Raw genomic sequence first — 26073 nt, forward strand, 5'->3', positions numbered from 1 at the left:
GGGTTGCGGCCCCTTTAAATGCTCACACTCCCCGCCCACGGAGCTCGCGCTTGCCTTAAACAGTGCATAAACAAAGTTCACACAGCTAATATAACCCTCAAAATGAATCTTTACAAAGTGTTCGTCATGCATGCGGCATGCATGCGTCGGATTATGTGAGTATAATATTTATTTGGATGTTTACATTTGATTCTGAATGAATTTGAGGCTGTCCTCCATGGCTAACGGCTAATGCTACACTGTTGGAGAGATTTATAACGAATGAAGTTGTGTTTGTGAATTATACAGACTGCAAGTGTTTAATAATGAAAATAACGGCAGTCTTGTCTCCGTGAATACAGTAGTAAACGATGGTAACTTTAACCACATTTAACAGTACATTAGCAACATGCTAACAAAACATTTAGAAAGACAGTTTACAAATATCAATAAAAATATCATGTTATAATGGATCATGTCAGTTATTATTGCTCCATCTGCCATTTTTCACTATTGTTCTTGCTTGCTTACCTAGTCTGATGATTCAGCTGTGCACAGATCCAGACATTAATACTGGCTGCCCTTGTCTAATGCCTTGAACATGAGCTGGCATATGCAAATATTGGGGGCGTACATATTAATGATCCTGACTGTTACGTAACAGTCAGTGTTATGTTGAGATTCACCTGTTCTTCGGAGGTCTTTTAAACAAATGAGATTTATATAAGAAGGAGGAAACAATGGAGTTTGAGACTCACTGTATGTCATTTCCATGTACTGAACTCTTGTTATTCAACTATGCCAATATAAAGTCAATTTTAATCGCACCTTTAAAAAATTCCATATTGGAATGGAAACTGGGAATTCATAAGAATCAGAATCAAGAAGCAGAGCTGGAATCAGAACTGGAATTGCTAAAATTCATACAACACCCAAACCTATAACAGACTAAAAGCAACAAAGCCTTATTTTGATTGCTTCAAAAATAGCAACAAACCTACATATACACTCAAAGCTAAAGGAAATGCAGATTAAACTTGAGGGGAAACACACACACACAAATATAAGGAAATGTATTGTTCAAATACGTTCCTTGACCAGGAACTGATACACCAGATGGCAACCTGTTAACACAGTAGGGGATTTCAGTCCCAAACATATTCCACAATGATCACAATGAGCGGCTTTGCTTTGACTCCAGTCAACCCCGAGGCATTGACGTGACTCTGACACGACAAGCAGGACAACGCAGAGCCCTTTAGCGCGCACACACCCACACACTGCCGCTTCTCCTCCAACACATTCTACCACTCCTACACACACACACACACACACTCACACATGAATAGAGGAGGCAGCTGACAACATATCAGGTCAGTATATTCACCCGAGAGTGTGACAATAAAAGAAGATAAAGGTTGGAAAGGATCAAGAGGAGGGAGTCACTAGTGTGATTACAGCTGACATCGTCTCAGGAGGTTGGTCGCCATGGTAACCTGCTGTAGCCGGATGCTCCTTGATTGGCTGGCAGACCCCGTCTCCCAGCAGCCCCTGCTTCTCCATTAGTATTCAGGGAGTTTCTCCTCATATGCTTCTTATCGGCCTGTTTTGCACTCTCTCACTCTCTTTCACTCTCACACACACACCTATTTCCCTTCTCAACTTTCTGCTAATAGGAACTGTTTGCTCTGTAATGATGAACTGACTGCTGAATCTGTACACACAAACATGAAGCAATTTTCTGTCCACACAAAAACTGAAAATCCTGTATGACATCACACAATTGCAGCCATATCAGATGATTAAAGCTTTAGTTCACCCAAAAATGAAAATAATGTCATTAATTACTCACCCTCATGTCGTTCCACACCCGTAAGACCGTCTTTCATCTTCAGAACACAAATTAAGATATTTTTGATGAAATTCAAGCATTTTTTTTTTTTAAATCCCCAATAGAAAGCAACAAAATGACCACATTCAAGGTCCAGAAAAGTAGTAAAAACATTGTTAAAACAGTCAACGTGACTACAGTGGTTCAAACTTAATGTTATGAAGCGATGAGAATACTTTTTGTGCGCAAAAAAATATTTATTTAACAAAAAACCTCTTAGATTTCAACAAAAATATCTTAATTTGTGTTCTGAAGATGAACTAAGGACTCACGGGTGTAGAACGACATGAGGGTGAGTAATAAATGACAGAAATTTCATTTTTGGGTGAACTAACCCTTTAATATACAGTTTTGTAGGCTGGGATTTTAGGCCAATGAGATTTCACTGTGGGCGGGGCTACATAGTGTGACATCACATAAAAACAAACCAGGTGATCAACAAAAGCAAGTTAGAACATTTTAATATAACATTATGAAACATAATGATTTTCATTGGTGCACAGTAAAGGTCCGTTCATAAATTTATTATCATTGTTCGGCAAAAAAAAAAAAGTAATTTCAATAGCAATCCACGCAATCAGGAATTTGGTGTGAGGGCAAAGGTTTTTCGCAACAGGTTCAAGTTTGTAATGCAAAATCGCTGCGTTGACCAACAAAAAGCTGTTTGGTTCGAAGAAGCTTCATACATCACTACATGAAATTTCATCAAGATTTTGCTAATGTGACTGAATCTTAAGACCAGGCACAGGGCTGCATAATTAACTGAAATAAAACTGAGTTTTATAAGCAAATAAGCAAAACAGGAAATGCTGCATAGTTCATCAGATGAGCATCTCTAGCTCAGCATATAAAAATTCACAGGCTCATCTTGGTTTTCTCTTATTGTTTCTCTCACCTGCTGCTGACTTTGCTCCTCCAGGTTCAGCTTCACCTCCAGCGACTGCCGGGCCTCTAGAAAGGCCTTGCGGTGTTTGCGGTCGGCCATGTAATACGACATGACGCCCACTGTGATGGCACATAAGTAGATCACAATGTTGGCCAGCAGCTGCAAGACAGAAGAGCACAATCATGACACGCATCCACAGTGTTCTTACACAACCCTTCTTGACTTGGTGTCTAAGCTGTATTATATATATATATATATATATATATATATATATATATATATATATATATATATATTACGTTTTTTTTATGTTTTTAAAAGAAGTCTCTTATGCCCACCAAGGCTGAATATATTTGATTAAAAAAATACAGTAAAAACAGTAATATTAACTGTTTTCTATTTGAATACATAGTAAAATATAATTTATTCCTGTGATCAAAGCTGAATTTTCAGCATCATTACTCCAGTCTTCAGTGTCACATGATCCTTCAGAAATCATTTTAATATGCTGATTTGCTGCTCAAGAAACTCTTATCATTGTTGAAAACTGTTGTGCTGCTTCAGATTTTTAATTATTCCAAATACTGACCACCAGTATATATAATTTAGAAAATATAAATAACTGACGATAACAATTAAAAAAAAGTGACTGAAATTATTATCATGAAGTAAGGAAATAAAAAAAATGCTGTAATTTTTTTAAATCATCAAAAACTACCATGATGTATAAATACTTTATAATATACTTTTTTCACATTACAGTTATAAGAATTTACACACACAAAAAAAAAAACATAATGTCCCAAATGATTTCTGAACATGGTGAAAAGACCCAAACTAGTTCTTGATCAGTTTCGTGAGATTCACCTAACTACAGAAGGACCTGCACTGCACAATAATGCCACCATGAACAGTTGATCTTCAGGATCTTGCTCTGTAATGTATTCTAATAAACTGCTTTCTGTGTTATGTCTCTCGGGGCTGCAGTTTGTACCAAAAGCAGTCTTGCTGAGTAAGAAGAGCGAAGCACCTCGGCTGGACACCCACCTGCCGGCCCTTCTGGCCCCTTCTACCATCTTATGACTGCAGTGCCACAAACAGGCACCATGACAGCACGCTTATACATACAGAAACAAATATTAAGTTTCTATTTATGATGCATCCCCTGAATCTGATGAAAGCATGCCCAGTCAGATTTAATCCCAAAATCCATTATATTATATGAAAAATCGAAGACCAGATTTGTAGCTTTGTAGCATTATTTTCATGACAATTAAGCACATCAATTTATGGTAGTAAAACAAATGCTACCATAATGTTTAAATGCTTTACAATTTAAATAATATATTAGAATAAAAAGAAGTCCAGTAAGTCCAGTATTTTTCTTCGGGTAACTAAACGTATCTAAATTTAAATATATGTACTTCATCTCTAGGTCGCAGGTTTAAAGTTAAAAACAAAAGTTCCAAATAAGGGGTTTTTGCAGCCATATAACAACCGTATTTGGTTCCTTAAAGAACCTTTCAGTGAACAGTTCTAAAAATAACCTTTTTTTTTAGTGTTAAGAACTTTTTAATTATCTTTAGTGCAACAGAAAGATTCCATGGATGTTCCAAGGTTCTCCGTGGAACCATCGATGCCAATAAAGAACCTTTATATTTAAGAGTGCGAAAATGGGGTTTTCACATGTGAGATCCAGCACAATTGTGACATGATTTATAAAGTAAAAATTCTGGATCTTTAATTCAATTTTAGTAAACAAAATGTAACACATTTTAAACTGTAATGTAGGTACCATTTCTGACAGCTAAATAATTAGTACCATAAAAAGACAAAAAATAAATAAATCTAGTAATTAGAATTATGTTATGCTTTAAATCCAATTATTTGACCAAATCTGTTTTAACTAACAATTAATGATACTTCAAAAGCATTTATTAATTTTAGTTTGTTAATTTCAACATTTACAAATACGTTATTGAAATCAAAAGTTGTGTATGTTAATATTATTTAATGGACCTAAACTATCAGAAACTTGCGATGAGAAATTATATTTTTCATTAACCGGCATCAACAAAGATGAATAAATACTGTAACAAATGAATTGCTCTTAGTCAATATTATGTATTAATTATATTATATTAACATTAACTTGTGGGACCTTATCACATCTATAAACTGGCACTTCTTTTACCAAACACTGACATTTGTAACTCGCAGAGAAATCTACCTGCCAATGTTTGTTAGTACATATGTAATAAATAGTATTTGATAAATACTATTTTAACACTAGTTGAATCAGACTTTGATCAGAATCCTCAGAAGGAGCTGTGCGACGAGACGATACGGGCACTTCATTTACATTCTTAAAAATAAAGGTTCCCAAAGGGGGGTTTCACAATGATGCCATAGAAGAACTGCTATTGGCTCCCCAAAGAATCTTTCAGTGAGCATTTCTTAAAAGAACCATGTTTTTCTTAGTGTGAAGAACATTTTAAAAATCTAAAGAACCTTTTTTTCCAATATTTTGTGGAATGAAAAGTTTCCATGCATAGAAGAAAATCTATTTTTAAGAGTGTATAAGAACAATTTTGGGTCCCACAAAGAACATTTCAGTGAACATTTCTTAAAAGGAAAAATTCAATGGATGTTAAAGTCCCCCTGTAGTCAATAGTTTTATCTCTTAAAACTCATCTTGGATCACCAAAATGACATATAAAAAAAAAAAAAAAAAAAAAATTCCTTGAAAAATAATTCCTTCATGCTTAAAATTTCTTGAATGTAACTCTACACCCTTGCCTCATTTAATATACTGTTCTATAAATATACAAATTAGCCCCGCCTCCACTCGCTCACACCAGTTCAGAGATCCACTGGCTGACGATCACATATTGACGTGATTGCTTACAAGGTAATTTGTGTTTTTGAGTCTTTTTTTCACTGCAGTTTTAAGGAGGAAATACTCAGCAATGGTGTTGACTTATGAATTCACACATGGTTTGTCTTAAAGCACATTAAAATACACCACATAGACAAATAAACAACATTAAAAAACTTGATTTTAAAGGTTCTTCATGGAACCATTGATCTATTTTTAAGAGTGTAGAAGAACAATTTTGGGTCCCACAAAGAACCTCTCAGTGAACATTTCTTAAAAGGAAAAATTCCATGGATGTTAAAGGTGTCGATGCCAATAAAGAAACTATTTAGTGGTTATTTAGAGACTTTGTGGACTTCACACTAACAAAAAGAAAACGGTCCTTTTAAGCACTGTTCACTGAAAGGTCCTTAGGGGAAAAAAATGATTCTTCAATGGCATCACTGTGAAAACCTCCTTTTGAAAGAGAGTATAAAGAACATTTTGTGAAATGGAAAGATTCCATGAATGATAAAGGTTCTTCATGGAACAAGTGATCCCAAGAAAATGTATTTTTGAGAGTTTAAAAGAGCAATTTTGGGTCCCACAAAGAACCTTTCAGTGAACATTTCTTAAAAGGAAAAATTCCGTGGATGGTGCCGATGCCAATAAAGAAACTTTATTTAGTGTAGTGGAAAAATGTTAGAGACTTTGTGGACAAAAAAATGGTTGTTTTAAGCATTGTTCAGTGAACGGTTCTTTGGGGAACAAAATGGTTCTTCTATGGCATCACTGTGAAAACCTCCTTTTGAAAGAGAGTCTTTTGTGGAATGGATGCGAACGGTTCTTCATGGAACCAACGATGCCAACAAAGAACCTTTATTTTCAAGAGAGTTTACGATCATTCAAATCTCTCAAGATCTTGCTCCGTCCTCGCCATCATTTTTCTCACCTGTCTTCCAAGAGCCGCCCCCTGAATGTCCTCCTGCTGCTGCTGGGCAATAGTGACGCCCAGGACCAGGGTGTGGACGCCGCAGGACACGGCCGTGATCAGCACTATAGGGGTCAGCCGCAGCGGCAGAGTCAAAAAGAAGGAAAAGCTAAAAAAAGCCTGCCAGCCCACCGTGTCGCTGGGCTGATGGAAGCGGGCAAAGTTCAGTCCTAGGTAACAGAAGATCTGGGCCGCTATGAGCACCCATAAGGCATAGGGCACCAGGCGGCGCGTCACGCGGTCGGGGAGCAGGCCGTACCGGCACAGAAAGTACAGGAGCACGTCTGCCACCAGTCCCACCGACGCCACGACCACAGACGCCAGCTTATCGCTGGTGTAAAGCACAGTGCACATCAATATGACGTAGCAGTCAAAGAGCGCTGCGAACACCACCAGCACCAGCAGGGTCTCGTGCCGCTGCCGGCGGAAATAGGTCTGGTAGAGGTTCTCCAGAGATTCCGGCGCGAAGGTCAGACGCATGAACCGTGGCAGACACAGGCAGCAGCCAGAACTGCGCACGGTCACCTCGTGGGTGCGTCCCACCGCCTGCCCGGGGTCAGAGGGCAGGGTGACCGAACAGTCAGCCGAATACTCCGCAGAATACTCCGGCTCGGAAAAGGCCCGGTTCCGAGGCATTCTGGGCTTTGGGTTGTAAAAGACGCTGTGAAAACTATTACTCCTTGTGGGTTTCAAAGCAGCAGATGCTCCGAAAACATTGCGCTCGGTCGCTCGAAAGCCTGGAAACGTGTCGGGCGATGCCCAATCCTGAGATCAGATCCGAAGTCGCCACCTGATTGTCATGCTTCGCGTGTTTAGACTCTGAATCGGATCTTGCATGCATGTTCGTGGCGTCGGCGCCCGCCAGCGCACTTCTCGAACAAATGCCCTCAGCCACACGCCTCTGTTTTTTTCTGATGTCTGCAAAGACAAGCCTCAGCAAGTTGACGTGAAGGCGACAAAAAGGACTGCGAAGCTGTTTACACATCCATGAGCCTCTCTGTTTCCAATCCAGGATCCAGTCTCGGTGTCCACCTGAGGGTTTCCATGGTGAATCCTCGCATGGATGAAGAACATCAGGAAGGAAGCGAACGAGATGTTTCGCCCCAGATCAGCATGACACCCTGTGATAAGGGAAATAGAAAGCGAATGGCTGCTTAAATAGACAAAACAGATGTGATCGTGATCGGAGAGCTTATCGTGGCCTGATACAGTCTGTTATAATGCATTTCTCTTCCTGTGCATGCAGGATTCACGCAGGAAATACATGTTGCGCTCCCGCGCCGTACGAAATATGGAAATGCCTTTTACAATACGCCGCTGCTGTCTTATGTTATGCTAAGAAATGATACGTATCCTGACATTTTCATTAGGGAAATCACCACGAGACGTGCAAAGCAGGATTTTCGCGGAGGTTCAGTGATGAAAACGTGGATTTATCTTGCAGCGCTGCTTTTATCCGTAACATATTCACACAACATAACACAGTCCGATCTGTGGCTGCTTCGAAGATGTACAGTGTGGCAAAAATCAATCTCAAAATCACCGGTAAAACGCATGAAAATCACCGTATGGTTGATTCGAAGGGTTTTTCCACCAAAAGTCATCAATAATCACGCGACTTCCCGTTTCATGGATGAAAACAGCAGATATTTGGCACAGCCTTCGGTTCTCCTGCCCTGATAGACCAGACCTGGCTGTAGACAACCCCGACTTTTCATTGAGTCTGTGTATATATACGGAGACATTCAGTCGTCCTCACTTTCTAAATGCAAGCGAACATGATGTCCGATTCGCGGAGGAATTGATTCTCAAAAGCTTTAAGAATCGGTTCGTATGAATCAATAATAAGAACATATTAATGATTCACATGAACCGATTCTCAAAGCTTTTGTGAATCATTCGAATGGAGAAAGTTATATATGAGTTCAGATTATGCAGCGCCAAACATCTAGAATTCGTAATCGAAAACATAGTGTCAAATAACAGAATTTAGCAAAATATTATTTTCCCTGCATCAATTTAAGGAAGGAAAAGAAGGCATGATGAAAGCAGAATCTGTGTAATCTCATGGGAAACATAGTTATAAACAGCATGATATTTATGATGCTTCTACTAAATAAATAAATAAATAAATAAATAAGGACACTTTTGGGAACACTTTTATTTCTCATCCATAAAATAGGCTACTTTATCCAAAGATCCCTTATATGAGGTCATATGAGTCCCTTTCCTTCTAAGATGCTTAATTTTAACCCCTTTCCTTGCAACCCCCTTTTACGCTTTTGTTTATAGTTCTGAATACGCTTTTGTTTCTTTTATACACATGAACCTGTTTATGCATACACAAAATGATAGATACACAAGATTTAATTACATATAATGTGTATATGCATATTATTCCCTCATTGAGTTTACAGTTTTTAGTTTATATTTTTTAGAAAGTTATATGAGTTGAGATTAGTTATGTAGTGCCAAACACCTAGAATTCATAATCGAAAACATAGTGTCAAATAACAGAATTTAGCAAAATATTATTTCCCCTACATCAATTTAAGGAAGGAAAAAAAGGAATGTTGAAAGCAGAATCTGTGTAATCTCATGGGAAACATAGTGATAAACAGCATAGTATTTATTATGCTTCTACTAAATAAAGAAATAAAGAAATAAGGTCACTTTTGAGAACACGCAAGTGACATTTGGGAACACTTTTATTTCTCATCCATAGGCTACTTTATCCAAAGATCCCTTATATGAAGTCATATGAGTCTCTTTCCTTCTAAGATTTGGTACACGCTTAATTTCCCCCCCTTCCCTTGCAACCCCCTTAAAATGTCTGAAGATTATGCTACTGAATATGCTTTTGTTTCTTTTATACACATGAACCTGTTTATGCATACACAAAATTATAGATACACGAGATTTAATTACACGTAATGTGTGTATATTTTCATATTATTCCCTACTTGAGTTTATAAATTGATATTGTTCAATAAAAAAAACAAAAAAAAAAAACTTTGGGAACACTTTTCAGCGATGACTCGATTGAATCGATTCTCTAATTCGAATCTTAAAAGTGAACCGATTCACTAAAATGAATCAGACTTCTCAACGCCACAAACGAAAATTACGTATCGTACTATGGCGGCGGCTTGCTATAATAATATTTATTTGATTGTGCTGACGTATATTTGCAAGTGTCCAATCACGCATCCTGCTTAATATTCATGAGCGTAACCTTCTCTATAGTAGGATTGGTATATTGGCGTCCCTGTCGCCCCCTCCTTTTCACACCCCCTTCCGTGGGCACGGTTTGAGGAGCAAGGACACGGGCCAGTCCATGTCAACAGCTACAAATATTCAGCCCATCTCATTACAAACTCTATAGCGAATTTCTATTAATCTATAGCCTAATGCAACAAAATGTTCAGGGCTTTTTACATTTAGGCTATTCTTTACAAAACTGTAAACACTCAAAGATTTATTTGCATGAAAGAATAAGAATGTATTGCAAAAGATTCAAATGTACAACGCATGTAGGCTACATGTTTTAGGTTCTAGAGCCTGGACATGTTGGAGTCATATTTAGATATAAGTCTAGCATGTGCAGGATGATGATGCATGATGCATGACTATAAGAAATAAATACAAACATTTGTTAATTTAGATGCACAAAATCTCAAATATTAAAAGAGGGATAAGTTGTCCCCCCCTACCTGGGGTAAGAATGTAAAATGACTTTTGATATAATCCTTATTAATATTTATATATATATTTTAAAGTGTCATTAATGCGAAATACTAAACAAACTATTGTATGTAAAATTTATTTTGACAATTTAGTTGATAATAATTGAATAACCTATGACAGACAAAGCAGAATCCCAGTAAAATAGATTCTGAAAGGTAATATTATTTTGACGTATATACAGGCATATGAATATTTACTTATTAAATGGCCCATATTTAATAGAAGATATGTCATAATAGAAATAATATGAATAAATATGCATATTTAATGGTTTCACTAAATTAGATTTGAATGAAAGCAAAGATGTCTCAAATGTTCATCATGGAAGTACTGAATAATAACCCCATTAATTAATTATAATAATTATTAAATTAAAAAATAATAGCACTAGTAACATCATGCCACTTGGGCCACCTTACCCCAACCCTATCATACTATTATAGTATTTTTATTATTTTGAATGGGTTTTATTGCTGTATTTTCCTTTTTCTTTTAGATATTGTAATTTTTGTTATTTTTGTTAAAATAAGTTACATTTTTATATATACTTTATTTCAGTTGGTGTTTATTTTTAAGTAAGAGAAATGTTTTTATGGTTTTAGTTAACTAAATTAAGCCTGGTTGGAGTGAGACCATATGAAGTCACATAAAGTCACATAATAATATTTTTAAATATATAAATACCCAGATCTCTGTTTGTATATCTGTGGGCCAATATTTCACAGTCAAGCAGGGCCTTGCATGTTCAAGAAGGGTTGATTTAACTTTTATCAATAGCATTACATAAAACGCCATGTTTTCGCTACTGTTAAAACCGACTGTGACGCCGGATGCCTGTGCTGCTGACATCACCTCGGGGTCGTATTGATTATTCCACTGAAACTCAGTATTGAACAAGTAATCAATAGTCAGACAGCTGACCTTTATAAAGCATACAGAACACATCAACACCACATCATGCCTGACAAACACATCACATCAGCGCACCCTACTCAAGCATGAATGTGACATCACATTATCACCCACCAAACCTTTTCAGTGAATATCCTGAAAGTCACTCCATAGGCCGACTTTGCTATGCGGTAATTAATATATATTCCCAGGCTCTTGTTGCTGAGTACACAAAGAGAACCCGAGGGAGACAGGGAGCATGGTAATTATTAAATTCGCTCTGCCTCAGAGGTCCATAGGGGAACAATTATGGAATACTTCATTATACTAGTGGAAGTTTGGGACTTTAAAGCTTCAGGGAAAAACAGAGTGAAGAAACTGACCTTTTAGCACCTTTAGTCATTTTCTCTTCTGCACCACTTTCAATACAAGCATTGTCCAATTCGTGTCATAAGCGGTTTGTTTACTGCAGTATGACACAGTGCAAAACAGTTCCTCCGAGGGAGATCAGGGGATTAATAGAGTCTCTCACATCGTGCTTCTGGGTTGTTGTAAATAACTTTTCTTAAATGTTGATTGCTGTGCAACGGTTTCCCAGAAAACACCTTTTTGTTTTTCTCTCTGCTCTGAAAAGTAAAATGGCAATAAAACTCACTTGGAAAAATCAGTGTTTAACTTTTTACAGTTGATTATTTCAGTTAAACTAAAGCCTGAGGAGTAATTTTGAAAATGGGACAAAGCAGAAAAAAAAGTATGTATGTATGTTTGTATAAACAAACAACCAAACAGATAAATAATGTGTTCAATAGTATCATTGGTTGCATACTTTTGAAAGTATATTTCTGAATTACTGATCAGAGCCTAAAGCAACATATGCGTTTTACCATATATATTGATTGACTGATTGATTGATTGATTGATTGATTGATTTATACATACTTCGTTTTTATTTGTTTTCTGCTTTATCAAATTCTTAAAGTTACTCCTTTAGTTCAACTGAATTGAATTGTTTTACATCTTGAAATGCTATTAACTTTTAATTATTATTTTACTGATTTTATATATATATATATATATATATATATATATATATATATTGCCAGAAGTTTTGCGACGCCTGCCTGTTCTTAATCCGTAGGGTTTAATATGGAGTTGGCCCACCCTTTGCAGCTTCAACTCTTCTGGGAAGGCTTTCCACAAGGTTTAGGAGTGTGTTTATGGGAATTTTTGACAATTTTTCTAGAAGAGCATTTGTGAGGTCAGGCAGTGATGTTGTTGAGAAGGTCTGGCTCGCAGTCTCCGCTCTAATTCATCCCAAAGGTGTTCTGTGGGGTTGAGGTCAGGACTCTGTGCAGGCCAGTCAAGTTCCTCCACACCAAACTCGCACATCCATGTCTTTATGGACCTGGCTTTGTGCACTGGTGAGCAGTCATGTTGAAAAAGGAAGGGGCGATCCCCAAACTGTTCCCACAAAGTTGGGAGCATGAAATTGTCCAAGATGTCTTGGTATGCTGAAGCATTAAGAATTCCTTTCACTGGAACTAAGGGTTCAAGCCCAACCCCTGAAAAACAACCCCACACCTTATTCCCCCTCCACCAAACTTTACACTTGGCACAATGCAGTCAGTTCTTCTGGAAACTGCCAAACCCAGACTCGTCCATTGGATTGCCAGACAGAGAAGCGTTATTGGTCACTCCAGAGAACACATCTCTGCTCTAGAGTCCAGTGACGGCGTGCTTTACACCACTGCATCCAACGCTTTGCATTGCACTTGGTGATGTAAGGCTTGGATACAGCTGTTCAGCCATGGAAACCCATTCCATGAAGATATATATATATATATATATATATATATATATATATATATATATATATATATACATTACCTGATTCCTGTATATGTTAACTGGTATATATTACCCGGTTCATTTTTATGATGTACTTTCCATTTGCATATAACACCAGAAATATGGTGGACCTCAACGGCAACTACATGAGCTAAACAGAATAAAATTTGATATATTTGTCAGCCAACTGTTTAATTTAAACAACAAAATCCATTAATTAATAAAATAACCAGTGTAATAATAAAAGAATAAGGTAATAATCATAGGCGGAGCGTCAAAGGTTTCTATTTACAGCGTGTTTTTGCAGCGGTGAGTAATGTAGCCAATCGCAGACATGTCTGTTGATTTCTTGAACACAATGGCCAATCAGAGGCATTTAAATAAGAATCCGCTCAAAGCCGGAGTTTTTGTCCAGTGCTGAGTTCTGCACATTCACAATATTATTTTATAATATATTTATGTTATATTTATTATTTATCTACGTATTTAAGTGAATTAAAATAAATAATTTGTTTAAATGTTGTAACACTCTGTAACCCTTTCAAAATTGTACCAAGGTTTTAGCACCTTGGTTAAATCTGTCCAGGCCTATTTAGTTTACATTCAATAACCTTGCTTAATGTCAGGTTACATTTCAGTGACTCAAACGTGTTTACTCTGTCTGTTCTGACTTCCAGTTGCATTATTACTACATTTATTACGGTCGCGCGTATGACAGCATGCGCGCGCACGCTTGAAAAGCAGGCGCATAGGATATGACGCTGTGCTGACGTGTATCTAGGGAAACCGAGGAAGTGGCTGGTGATTCTTTGACAAATGTTGTGAGAGATCCAGTGGGAAAAGACAGTGGAATGTCCACTAAACACTGGAGTAACTGGAGTAAGAGACTGGAGCGCGTCCGCAGACTCAGGTGCGCTGACTTTACACCAACACTGACGCTTTATCCGACATCTGCTGCGAGGCGGCGCGAGCCTCGCGAGATGGACTGATAGATAGCGAACAAAGACAACATGCATAGAGACAGACAGACATATAACAGTCAACAGAAAGAGCTGAAACCGTCTGTCTAGTGTTCAGACGTGTAGGATATAGCGTTTCTTGTTGACGGAAATGCGGCGGGCTTATTGAGCTAAAGAGATTAAGGAGCAGATGGTGCTGCAGTGAATGAAAACCCAGAGAATCCAGTGTTTATATTGTTGAAAAACAGTAATGAATGAACTCTGAGATGTGTTCATAAGTCTCTGTGCTCTGTGAGCTAATATATATATATCACATATCTGTTGTAATTGAAGGAAATCTGGCTATTAAATGAATTACAGCTGTATTATTTACACATGAGCAGAAACAATAACTGGATACCTGACAGGATGGAAATAGAGTCATTGACAGTCATTAATTTTGATATTTTTAAATGTATTTTGAGATTTGAGATTAATTTTATAAAACATAATGGAATATTTTAGACTAAAACACCAGCTAATAACAAAACATCACAAAATTCATCACATCCGTTGCTAATATATTCTGTATTAACACCAAAATGATGTCACTTCCTGTAGTATAATTTCTCTGAAGACTGGCTGTAGTTTGTTGAAAGGATATTATACAGATTAACGATATGATCGGAATGGTGCACTTTATATTTTCTGAAAACTGTGCAATAATACTGCATACTGTTCTTAAAAATGTAAATTAAACACTGTATAATTCCACAAACATGTTTTTTTTTTAAACATTAGTATCACAGTGATATTGTTCTCACATAACCATATGTACCATGTGAGTAAAGTCCAGTTATCATCTCAGAAAAAAATGCTTATTTTTATGGTAAATCAACTCTTATGTAAACTGAGATCACTTCTAGTTCATTCATCGCACTGGAAATAAAGGGTTTGATTGAGCGCATTGCATTGTGAGAAGTTTTCCATGCACTGTGCTGATTAATACTGCTTATTTAGGGAAATGCATGCACACTTATGTGCAGTATATACACTCCTGGCAGGAATGGTATGGACAGGGATATTGATGAATACTGAAACCAATTAAAACAATACCAATCAAAATGTTTTGATTAGAGAAAGAAGAAAAAGAGGAAACTCCTGTTTTTTGGCAGCATTAACTAATATCATCCCATGTGAAAAAAAGTACACTTCTATAATGTACTTAAAGTGCTCTCTTTTTATGCACTAATTTTGTACTTAATATACTAAAAATTCTTCTTTAGTACTTCTTAAGATCATCTTAAGTGTACTCAACTGTGCTATTTTGAGACTGCATGAAATATGAACTAAAATGTGCTTTTAATATGCTATCTCTGTATTTAAAAAATGTATTTAGTTACCACTTGTAGTACACTATGGGTTCAAATGTACTATAAGTGATATCTAAATAAATTTTTTTTTAATACAGAGAAAGTATCTGTAATCTGACCCATCTGCAGTTCTGCAGAACTTGATTTGGTTGTGTATTGGTTTTGTGGTATTGAATGTAACAATCTGTAATTTACTTTCAGTAAGTCCAGAGATCACAAAGCAGCATGGGTAAACGAAGAGCGCCTGAGCTGTACAGAGCCCCCTTTCCTCTCTATACTGTTAAAATCCACCCCGAGACCGGGCTGATCATCACAGCTGGAGGAGGAGGCGCGTCCAAGACCGGGATCAAGAATGGAGTGGTACTCTCTTTAACTAAGGCCTCTAAATTATAAACAGGATCTAAAATGTTTTTGGAACTGTCATCTGATTGATACTTTTTTTTAAACAAGCGAAAGGCATTTTAATATATACTTATATAAATATAAAAACATTCAGCTGGTGATCATGGACTGAAGCAACTTATGTTGACTTTCGGTGCTTAATAAAATCTTTGTCTCCTATATATTATATATATATTTTTAAATAAAAATAAAAATCATGTTCAAATTTGAGCATCAAATATGATTGGCAGATATAGAGTCATATTTTGCAACCAAATTGCATATTTTGCTCTGAATAAAATATAGGTGTTTCGGGTGTGAGCTTCATTTTCTCTTATATCAGACTATATATGAGCCATAAAATCTGTTTGATAGAAAAACAACAAGCGTAGGAGACAAAGATTTTATTAGGAAGCACCACTGTTTGGATTATGTACTCTTTAGTTGTTGGAGTTTAGTGTTGCCATTTCATTGCAGCATTTCCTGAGTCTGGAGCTGGTCGGTGGTATGCACAGCGCCACCTTGCTGCACACTCATGAAACGGACACACGAGCCACCATGAACATGTGTCTGGGTGGGGATGTGATCGCTGCCGGACAGGACGGCAGCTGCAGCTTGATGAAGTTCAGTCATCATCAGGCCAAACAGGCAAAGAAACCTGCAGCTAAAGATGGTCAGTAGAGGCCAAATCAAAACGTTGATGAGTTAGTGGACCCTTTTCACATTACCGGAAGTTGTCATAGTTGATAGTGGCGAATGGAAACTACAGCACATATAATTTCTGCATTCCCTTTTGACCCAATATAAAAATAAAAAATCCACAATCTATGACTTTGCAAAAGAGGAAAAAATGATGCCAAATTTGCCATTACTCCATCCGCCGTTTTGTTAGAAACACTCACACAGCAGCATTAAAATAAGCATGAAATTATTGCGCTAGGGCTGGGCGATATTTATCTGGAAAATCCAGCCTTTCCACCGTACCAGCGGATGATTCTGGTCGGCCATTGAATCAATTCGATTTCTAGGGCGGAGCAAATCCGAGCAAACAGGAAGTGGAGTAAACCAATCAGAGAAGGCGGATATGACGTTAGCAAAGCGACAATACAGTCATCAGCGAAAAGTAAATAATTAATGTGTTTTTGGTGTTTTTTTAAAACTGAATTCACGGCTGAATAGAACAAGTCAACTTAAAAACGTATATATAATATGATTCAAGTAACATTCTCTTTATTAACCATCTGGTTAAAGGGTTAGTTCACCCAAAAATGAAAATAATGTCATTTATTACTCACCCTCATGTCATTCTACAGACCTTCGTTGAACTTCGGAACAGAAATTAAGTTATTTTTGATGAAATCCGATGGCTCAGTGAGTTCTCTATAGACAGCAATGCCATTGAACTTCTCAAGATCCATTAATGTACTAAAAACATATTTGAAACAGTTCATGTGACTACAGTAGTTCAATATTAATATTATAAAGCGACGAGAATTTTTTGTGCGATAAAAATAAAAAACAAAACAAAATAATGACTTTTCAACGATATCTAGTGATGGGCAATTTCAAAACACTGCTTTGAATCTTTTGTTTCGAATCAGTGATTTGGATCGTGTCAAAATTCCAAACTGCTGAAATCACGTGACTTTGGCGATCCGAATCACTGATTCAAAACAAAAGATTCGAAGCAGTGTTTTGAAATTGGCCATCAGTAGATAACATTGAAAAGTCGTTATTTTGTTTTTTTGGCGCACAAAAAGTATTCTAGTCGCTTTATAATATTAAGATTGAACCACTGAACTCACATTAACTGTTTCTAATATGTTTTTAGTACCTTTATGGACAATGAGAAGTTCAATGGCATTGCTCTCAATGGAGGCCTCACTGAGCCATTGGATTTCATCAAAAATATCTTAATTTGTGTTCTGAAGATGAACGAAGGCCTTACAGGTTGCCGCGCTCTCGTCATCAGAGAAAAGAAGAGATGCTGCAAGAGAGAGGGGAAGTTATTTTGATAAAAGGTTATGAGGACATTTGAGTAAAAAGTTTTGATATCATGGTGACTTTAACCAGTTTTCTGTAATTTAGTGGCAAGGTAATAAAACACAAAATATATTGTTATAATTGTAAATAATAAAAAAAAAAAAAATGAACATTAGTAAACATGATTATGGACCATGTTTCTGATCAGCTTTCCTGTAGCTCAGTGGTTAGAGCATGGCACTAGCAATGCCAAGGTCATGGGTTCAATCCCAGGGATTGCACATACTCAGATACAAATGTATAGTATAATGCAATGTAAGTCGCTTTGGATAAAAGCGTCTGCCAAATGCGTAGATGTAAATGTAAATGTAAATATAAAAAATGTACCTTTTACCATGGCATTTGTTAACAGGGGCTGGAGATAAAGGTGCAGCCAGGAAGAGAGGCGGGAAAGGCCAGAACGGAGATGGAGGAGGAGGAGGAGACGTGCCCCAGATGAAGCAGGAGTCTCCTCAGATCTCCGTGGAGGATGTTGGTGCGGTGCAGGGAGACCTCAGCCCACAGGACCCCTGCGTGAAGTGTGTGCGCTTCAGCGCTGACCTCGCGCTTCTGCTGAGCGGAGGGGCCGACGGTTTCGTCAGAGTGTGGGAGGTCAGCTTCTCCCATGAGTTTTTTTTTTTTTTTTTTTTTTTTCAAGCACTGTCCTTGTCTCAACACGTTTCCTCTCTTTGCAGTTCCCCTCTTTGAAAGAGAAGTTTAACTTTAAAGCTCACGAAGATGAACTGGAGGATATAGACATCAGTCCTGATAAAAAGGTAGCTTGTGTGTTCTGTGAAGATTTTTTTTTAATAGTTATTAAAGCAATTAAAGGGTTAGTTCAGCCAAAAATAAAAGTTATCCAATAATTTACTCACCCTCAAGCCATCCTTGGTATATCTGACTTTCTTCTTTCTTCAGACGAACGCAATCAGAGTTATATTAAAAAATATCCTGGCTCTTCCAAGCTTTATATTGGGAATGAATGGGGCTCAAGATTTTGAAGACCCCCAAAAATGCATCCATCCATCATAAAAGTAATCCATACATCTCCATGGGGTTAATAAAGGCCTTCTGAGGCGTAAGAAAAAAATCCATATTTACAACTTTATGAACTTTATAATCACTGGCTTCCGGTAACGGCTGTACGCAAGTCTAGTTCTGGCAGAAGAGTAACCTCTGACCCGATTCATGACATATTGACAAACAAGCGCAGGGGATAGAATGAGAATTTTTAAAGAGAAATGTCTGAAGAGCTTGAGTTTGTTGCCCAGCCCTTATTTGTTTGAACCATGAAAGCCGTTGACTCCCGCTACTCCCACATCCTACGTCGGGTAAGAGGTCACTCTTCCACTGGAACTGGACTTGCGTACGGCCGTTACCAGAAGCCAGTGATTATCCGCTTAAGTCGTGACATAAGGAACGCCGTTTCTGGGTCCAAGCCTTGCAAATGCCATCGGCGGCCGTTTATGAGCGCTATATATTCATATTAAACATCAAACATTTTAAATACTTACAGTCTACACAACAGTCTCCATGCTCAGAGCGTCACAGAAATTAATATTTTAACGATTTATAAAAGATGAATTACTGTCTGGCCATCTGGAATTTTGGTATGGAGATAAATGTTATGATTATTATTTTTTTTTGTAGTATTACACCACATCATGTATGTATATTAGCACCGTTTGTTGTTTTTCTTGTGGTATGAGAGAGAGTGTTTGGACCCGTGTTTGGACTTTACAACTGAATAGTTTGTTATAAATATGGATTTTTATCTTAAGAAGGCCTTTATTAACCCTCTGGAGCCATATGGATCACTTTTATGATGGATGGATGCACTTTTTTGGCCTTCAAAATCTTGGGTACCATTTACCTGATTGTGTTCATCTGAAAGAAGAAAGTCAGATACACCTTGGATGGCTTGAGGGTGAGTGAATCATGAGGTAATTTTCATTTTTGGGTGAGCTATCCCTTTAATAACTGCTTCTGTATTACGAATATTGTGCTAATATTGGCTATTCTACAATGTCCTCAAACGTGGTTTGTCCAATTAGTGTCATGTTCTCTTTCTTAATGTAGCACATTGTAACGATTGGCCGTGATTTCGCGTGCAGCGTGTGGAGCGGCGATCAGCTGGCCGTGGGTTTGTGTTGGCATGAAAGCATGCCTCAGATCACAGAGAAGACATACCGCTACAAGGCATGCAGGCAAGTTGTGCACACTTCCTGACAGCTGCCACTTTCCATGAATAGGCTAAAAAATAGGGCTTGAGTCATTTGAGCGCTGAATGACTTGGCAAAAACCGGCATCAAAAGATCTTGTACTCTTGGATAGTGACCATCAGGCACGTCTGAAAGTGAGCTTTGATTGAGTAACTTGTAGATCTGTGCTAATTCAGGCCACAAATGGGTGGTTCAGTCCGATTTGGGGAACTGGTTCAACCAGTTCACTAAAAAGAACCGGCTCAAAAGAATGATTTGTTCACAAACTAGTGCTGTAGAAAAAAGTAATGCAATACCAAATTGTTCCCTATTCGTGGTTGTAACAAACAAGAAGCTGTCAGATGTGCTGATGTTTTGTCTTTGTGTTTTTTCTCACTTGTTCAAAAACAGGTTTGCAAAAGTAGAGGATCAGAAAGATGCTTTAAGACTCTACACAATCCAAATCCCTCACAAACGGGAGCGAAAACCCCCACAATGCTACATCACCAAATGGGACGGACGCGCTTTCCTGCCGCTGCTCACGAAGCCTTGTGGAAATGAAGTTATATCTTGTCTTGCAGTGAGGTAGAGGGAATATCTCTGTCTCTCTTATGCATTAATCATTGTTATGGTTAATTGTCATGTGTTTCATGGTTGTGTGTTATTCCTCAGTGACTCGGGAACATTTCTTGGTCTTGGAACTGTGACGGGATCTGTGGCCATCTATATAGCGTTTTCCCTGCAGGTACAAACGGCAGAATCATGTGCCATATCACCAATCCATTACAAACAGTTGCTATGGTCCAAAATCTGTTTAGTTGCTTTCATAGGCAGCATTTTAAGACAATATAGGCATAATTATGCTGTAATATTGTGAAATATTATTACAATTTAAAATAACTATTTTCTATGTGAATATATAGTATAATGTAATTTATTTCTGTGAACAAGATTAATGATGCGGAAATTTCAACCAGTCTTAAGTGTCACATGATCCTTCAGAAATCATTCTAAAATGCTGATTTGCTGCTCAAGACACATTTTTGATTATTATCAATGTTGAAAACAGTTGTACTGCCTCATTTTTGTGGAAAGCATGACACCTATTTATCAGGATCAGGGTTATTATAGTTGACTGAAACTAAAACTACAACCATAAACATTTTATTTAAATAAAATAAACATTAACTAAAATAAAATGAAATAATAAAATAAAAAACAACTTTTTTTCAGCTAGTTGCCAAGGCAACTTTTCTCATTTTTTTAGTTTAACTTGATGCACATAAAAGTTATAAAAAACTATATAGACATATTTAACAACAAACTTCTAGAAATTACAAAAAACACATAAAAATGACTGAAACTAACCAAGATGAAAATGAAAAATATAAAAATAAAACGTCAGTCAAAATATGAATAAAAAACTATAATAGTAATTTAATGATACTAAAATAACTGATCAGGATTGTTTGAATAGAAATTTCAAAAGAACAGCATTTTTTTATTTATTTGATATAGAAATCATCTGCAACTTTATAAGTCACTTGAGATCAATTTAATGTGTCCTTGCTGAATAAAGTATTATATATTTTTTTTATATTATAAAAAAATCTTAATTCTTTTAATTCTTAACTTTTGAACAGTAGTGTAGATAAAAATATATTTCTTAATCTAATAATAAATGGACTGTTTTACTCAATATTTGTGTGTAATTATAACTGGAGTATTTTAGCACAATGGCCTGGTTTCACAGACAGGGCTTAGATTAAGCCAGGATTAGCCCTTAGGTCTCAGTTAGGGCATTTAAAGGTGCAATGTGTAAAATTTGGGAGGATCTATTGACAGAAATACAATATAATTACATAACTATGTTTTCAGTGGTGTATAAAGACCTTATATAATGAACTGTTATGTTTTTATTACCTTTAGAATGAGCCGATTATATCTACATACACCACGGGTCCCCTTACATGTTAAGTCGCCATTTTGCGGCAGCATGTTTCTAAAGCAGCCCTAAACAGACAAACTGCTCTACAGATTGCGTTTAGTCACTATGTTGTTGTTGTTCTCGAACTGTGCAAGTTGCTTTCAGTTAAAACATCTCAAACATGCATTTTAGTCTGGGACTAGCTTAAGCCTTTTTGTGAAACCGGGGGTATAAGTATGATTCGCAAAGCTTTTGCCTATTTAAATTATTTCAGCTCATTCGCCTATGAGATCCCACCTGTTAGGATGCTGACTTAGTAGGTAGCAGCCTATTTACACAGTAGACAACAAGGCAGCTCACTAGATCTTGAAACAGAGCTAGTACTAACCAGACCTTCTCTTCTGATTGACCCTCCAGCAATTGTACTACATCCAGGAATCTCATGGCATAGTCGTCACAGACCTGACGTTCTTACCTGACACTCCTAAAAGTAAAGCCATAAAGGGGGATAATGAAGTCGTCATGTTGAGCGTAGCTGTCGACAGCCGCTGTCAGATGCATGCGGTGTCCAACCGAAGTAAGTATGGCATGATCGGACTTAAAGTTAATGAATCCGATGGTAATTAATTAACATGGTATGAGAGACCTTGCTATTATCACCCAGCTCTTTAAATAAAGTAGGGCTGCACAACGATTAGTCGTAATTAATCATCTGCAAAATAAAAGTCTGTTTTTATGTAATATATGTGTGTATTCTGTGTATAATAATTATGTATATATAAATACATGCACATACATGTATACATTTAAAAAATATATACATGTATAAATAAATACACATATTTATATATATTTTAGATTACATATAAATATTTTATATACAAATATATATTTTTTTCTTAAATATATACATGTTTGTGCATGTATTTATATATACATAATTAATATACACAGAACACACACATATATTACGTAACACAGACTTTTATTTTGCAAACGATTAATCGCGATTAATCGTTGTACAGCCCTAAAATAAAGTTGGTTATATAAGGATGTCCAACTTTATGCATTTATTATTTACTGTATTTATGCAGATAAATACACTTACGCAAGGCAGTATACAGTATTTTACTACATAGCAAATCTCAACTGCTTGTATTGTCGCAAAATATAAACTCTATTATTGGCCAGCTCTGATCTGCTAAATGCTACTAAAAGGCATAAAGATATTAGGATTAGATATTAATTTTCTGTAAAGCTTCTTTGAAACTACACTCACCAGCCACTTTATTAGGTACACCCATTTAAATGTTTGTTAACGCAAATATCTAATCAGCAAATCACATGGCAGCAACTCCATGCATTTAGGCATGTAGATATGGGGTGCGTCTCAATCAGCTTCCTAGGTCGTGAGTCTGTATTGTGTACGTGAATTCGACACTGATGACTCTATTTCTGTCGACATGACCAATTCCTTGTATATTGGTATTTAAGAACGACAGCAGAACTGATATCTTTCGGACTTTGTGACTTTATTAATGTTATTTAAAGTACATTGATAAATACTTTTTAGCCATAAATACATTATAAATGTTAGCTAGATTATGTACAGTGCCTGTCTAACAATGTATGTTTATGCAGAAATATAATTAAATAATGGTTTGTATTTAAAAAACATTGATCGCGTGTTATGTGTAGTGGGCTCGCGTGATTTATGTCTTGAGCTTCAGAAGTTCTGTTAAGGGAGCATAGTGAGTATCGATGCACACTGGTGTTCACTGTGCATTATGGGACTTTTTAGGGAGTGAATTTTGAGATTGAGACAGCCCTTAAAATGTCCGACTCCCTGATTAGTGCCCTGACTGCTGAATATTTTGCAGTCTTGTTTTCCATATCAACATAAGTTAGAACAACTTATTGTTTTTGTACATTGTCAATCAGGCCTTGTTAATGTGTGAATGACACTCTTATATTTCAGGATCATTCCCGCTGTGGCTGGTGCTGTTCTTCTGTGGTCTGATGGTGGTTGGAGTCATTCTGCTCCTGCAGTCTCTCTTCCCAGGATTCATTTAGTGTCGCACAGGAACATTTTACATGCTAAAATGACTTGAAAACAAACCTGAATCTATGAAATTGTTATAATCAATTGAAAATAATAACGGAAATGGGAATGACCGTGTTTAGCATCATGTTTTAACTGAAGTATCATCTCTGGAGTGTGAATTTGAGCTCTGAATTCTTATGAATCAGACTTGATGAAGAATTTGGGCATTATCTGAAGACTGAGAAGAAGAAAAAAAATCCTGAACTGCTGTTTCTCCTCATTAGGGAGTGAAATGTTTCAGGATCATTGAAAACAGGACTGCATGGACTTCCTCATCAGGACGTCACCTGCTCCACCAGCATGAGTCAAGAATGCCTTTTAAAGTAATGGAGAAAAAGAATATATATAAATATGCAGGGAATTTCAACAGTGAATTATTTTAAATATTTAAAACCATGTAAAAATATAAATATACATCTGAAAACATATGCCAGCTCTGTCCAGTTATTTAATGAACTGTTATACTTTCCTGAGGAATCAGTTTCCAGATCACTCACATCCCATTTGACTTCCGTGATGTGAAATATTTCAGATTAAAACATATTTAGGGGGATTAAAAAAATAAATAAAAAGGAATTGATTGGATTGTGTAAAGTGGGTGTTATGTCATTAGTGGGTTTGTGACATCAGAATTTGAGTTAATACAATGAAGGTGTTCGGTTTAATCAACAGAAACTCAAATTATGTTATCTGTGCCACAATGAATTTTTGAAGTTGATTTGACAATAGAAAAAATGTTATAATAAATCATGAATATATATATTTTTTTATAGTGCATGAACATCTATAGTAGTGTCCAAAAGTGATGTTCAGAGGGGATATTTGTTTTTAATGACCCACAAGTTCAATTAAACCATCAAAATATGAGGAAAATATTTTAAATATGAGGGAACAAAACATGATAAAATCATTTGAGGGAAAAAAGGTTTTATTTTTTTTTCTATGAAAAAAAAATGTATAGAAACAAAAGCTCAGGAAAAAGCATACATTGACTACAACATAATCAGTTATTCATATTTGGTTGGTTCTCTCTTGTTTTCCATGTGTTCATAATTTCATAATTTGAGTTATCATAAATAAAACTGATTCCAAGCAAAACAACACATGCTTACAAAATGTTTAACACATTCATAATAATCTTTGAATAAAGGCTGTAGATTTTTGGCCACTACTGTATTAGGTCATTTAGATTTAAAGTGACTGGTGTTTTTCTTCACTCCACTAGGGGACGCCATGGCATTTTATTTAAACCAGTTCTCAAATGGTTTTACTTCAGGACTCAGATTTTACACTAGACATTAAGCAGCGAGTAAACATCATACTTGAATACTGTACAAAAACAAACAAAATGTCCCTAAAATGGAACATGGAAATAATGGATATAATCAAATACCGTAGTTTGATTGGACGCACAGCCTTGACAGTCAACAACAAAATATATTGGATGTCAATAAGCCTGTTTGTTTATTTTATCATAACTATGCACACTTATTTGGTTAGTTGCATTGTACACAAAATGCTGGGTTAAAAACATCCCAAGTTGGGTTGAAAATAAAGAGATTGGGTTGTTTTAACCCAGCAGTTGGGTTAAATGTTTGCCCAACCTGCTGGGTAATTTTACTTAAATCAACTATTGTTTAAAAATTACAGTATTGCTTACTTAAAATGAACCCAACATATCTTGATTTTTATCATTTATTAATATGTTTAATAAATGAACATTTTAATTTCATTTTTGATTCATTTTAAGTCAGCCGTATAGTCATTTTCAAACAATAATTGGGTTAAATAAAACTACCCAGCAGTTTGGGCAAAACAACCCAATCTCTGTGTTTGTCCATTTTCAACCCAACTTGGGTTGTTTTTAACCCAGCATTTTTAGAGTGTATTAATCATGTTTAAGGATCATGTTGTCTGCTGTGCCATCAGTGTTTAGTAAGTTCAGCTTTCCTTGTGAAAAGTTCTTGCTTATAATTGTCACTGTATTGTATTATTTGGTATTAGTTAAAATTTGTTTTTTGCAATTTCTCCTCTTAG

At 36.4% G+C, this 26073-nt stretch overlaps 2 protein-coding genes across 3 annotated transcripts in view; one reads left to right on the forward strand and one right to left on the reverse strand.

Moving 5' to 3' along the window:
- Positions 1–8393, reverse strand: part of adcy3a (adenylate cyclase 3a) — a 41675-nt gene extending 33282 nt beyond the window's left edge. For both annotated transcript variants that reach the window (XM_067399885.1, XM_067399878.1), the window contains exons 1-2: positions 6566–8393; positions 2766–2915 (exon numbers count right to left, since the gene is read on the reverse strand). In XM_067399885.1, coding sequence (XP_067255986.1) covers positions 2766–2915; positions 6566–7240 — 825 coding nt within the window. In that variant the 5' untranslated portion in view covers positions 7241–8393. The remainder of the gene's footprint in view (positions 1–2765; positions 2916–6565) is intronic.
- A 5459-nt stretch (positions 8394–13852) lies between these two features.
- preb (prolactin regulatory element binding) lies at positions 13853–25053 on the forward strand. The gene is made up of 10 exons (XM_067391769.1): positions 13853–14000; positions 15603–15761; positions 16260–16455; positions 18178–18416; positions 18500–18580; positions 19884–20011; positions 20417–20590; positions 20678–20750; positions 22350–22509; positions 23911–25053. The coding sequence occupies exons 2-10, from the start codon at positions 15627–15629 to the stop codon at positions 24003–24005; spliced, it is 1281 nt and encodes a 426-aa protein (XP_067247870.1). The 5' UTR covers positions 13853–14000; positions 15603–15626; the 3' UTR covers positions 24006–25053.
- Positions 25054–26073: the final 1020 nt, after the last annotated feature.

Source organism: Chanodichthys erythropterus, chromosome 2, assembly GCF_024489055.1.
Source record: "Chanodichthys erythropterus isolate Z2021 chromosome 2, ASM2448905v1, whole genome shotgun sequence".
Taxonomy (NCBI): Eukaryota; Metazoa; Chordata; class Actinopteri; order Cypriniformes; family Xenocyprididae; genus Chanodichthys; species Chanodichthys erythropterus.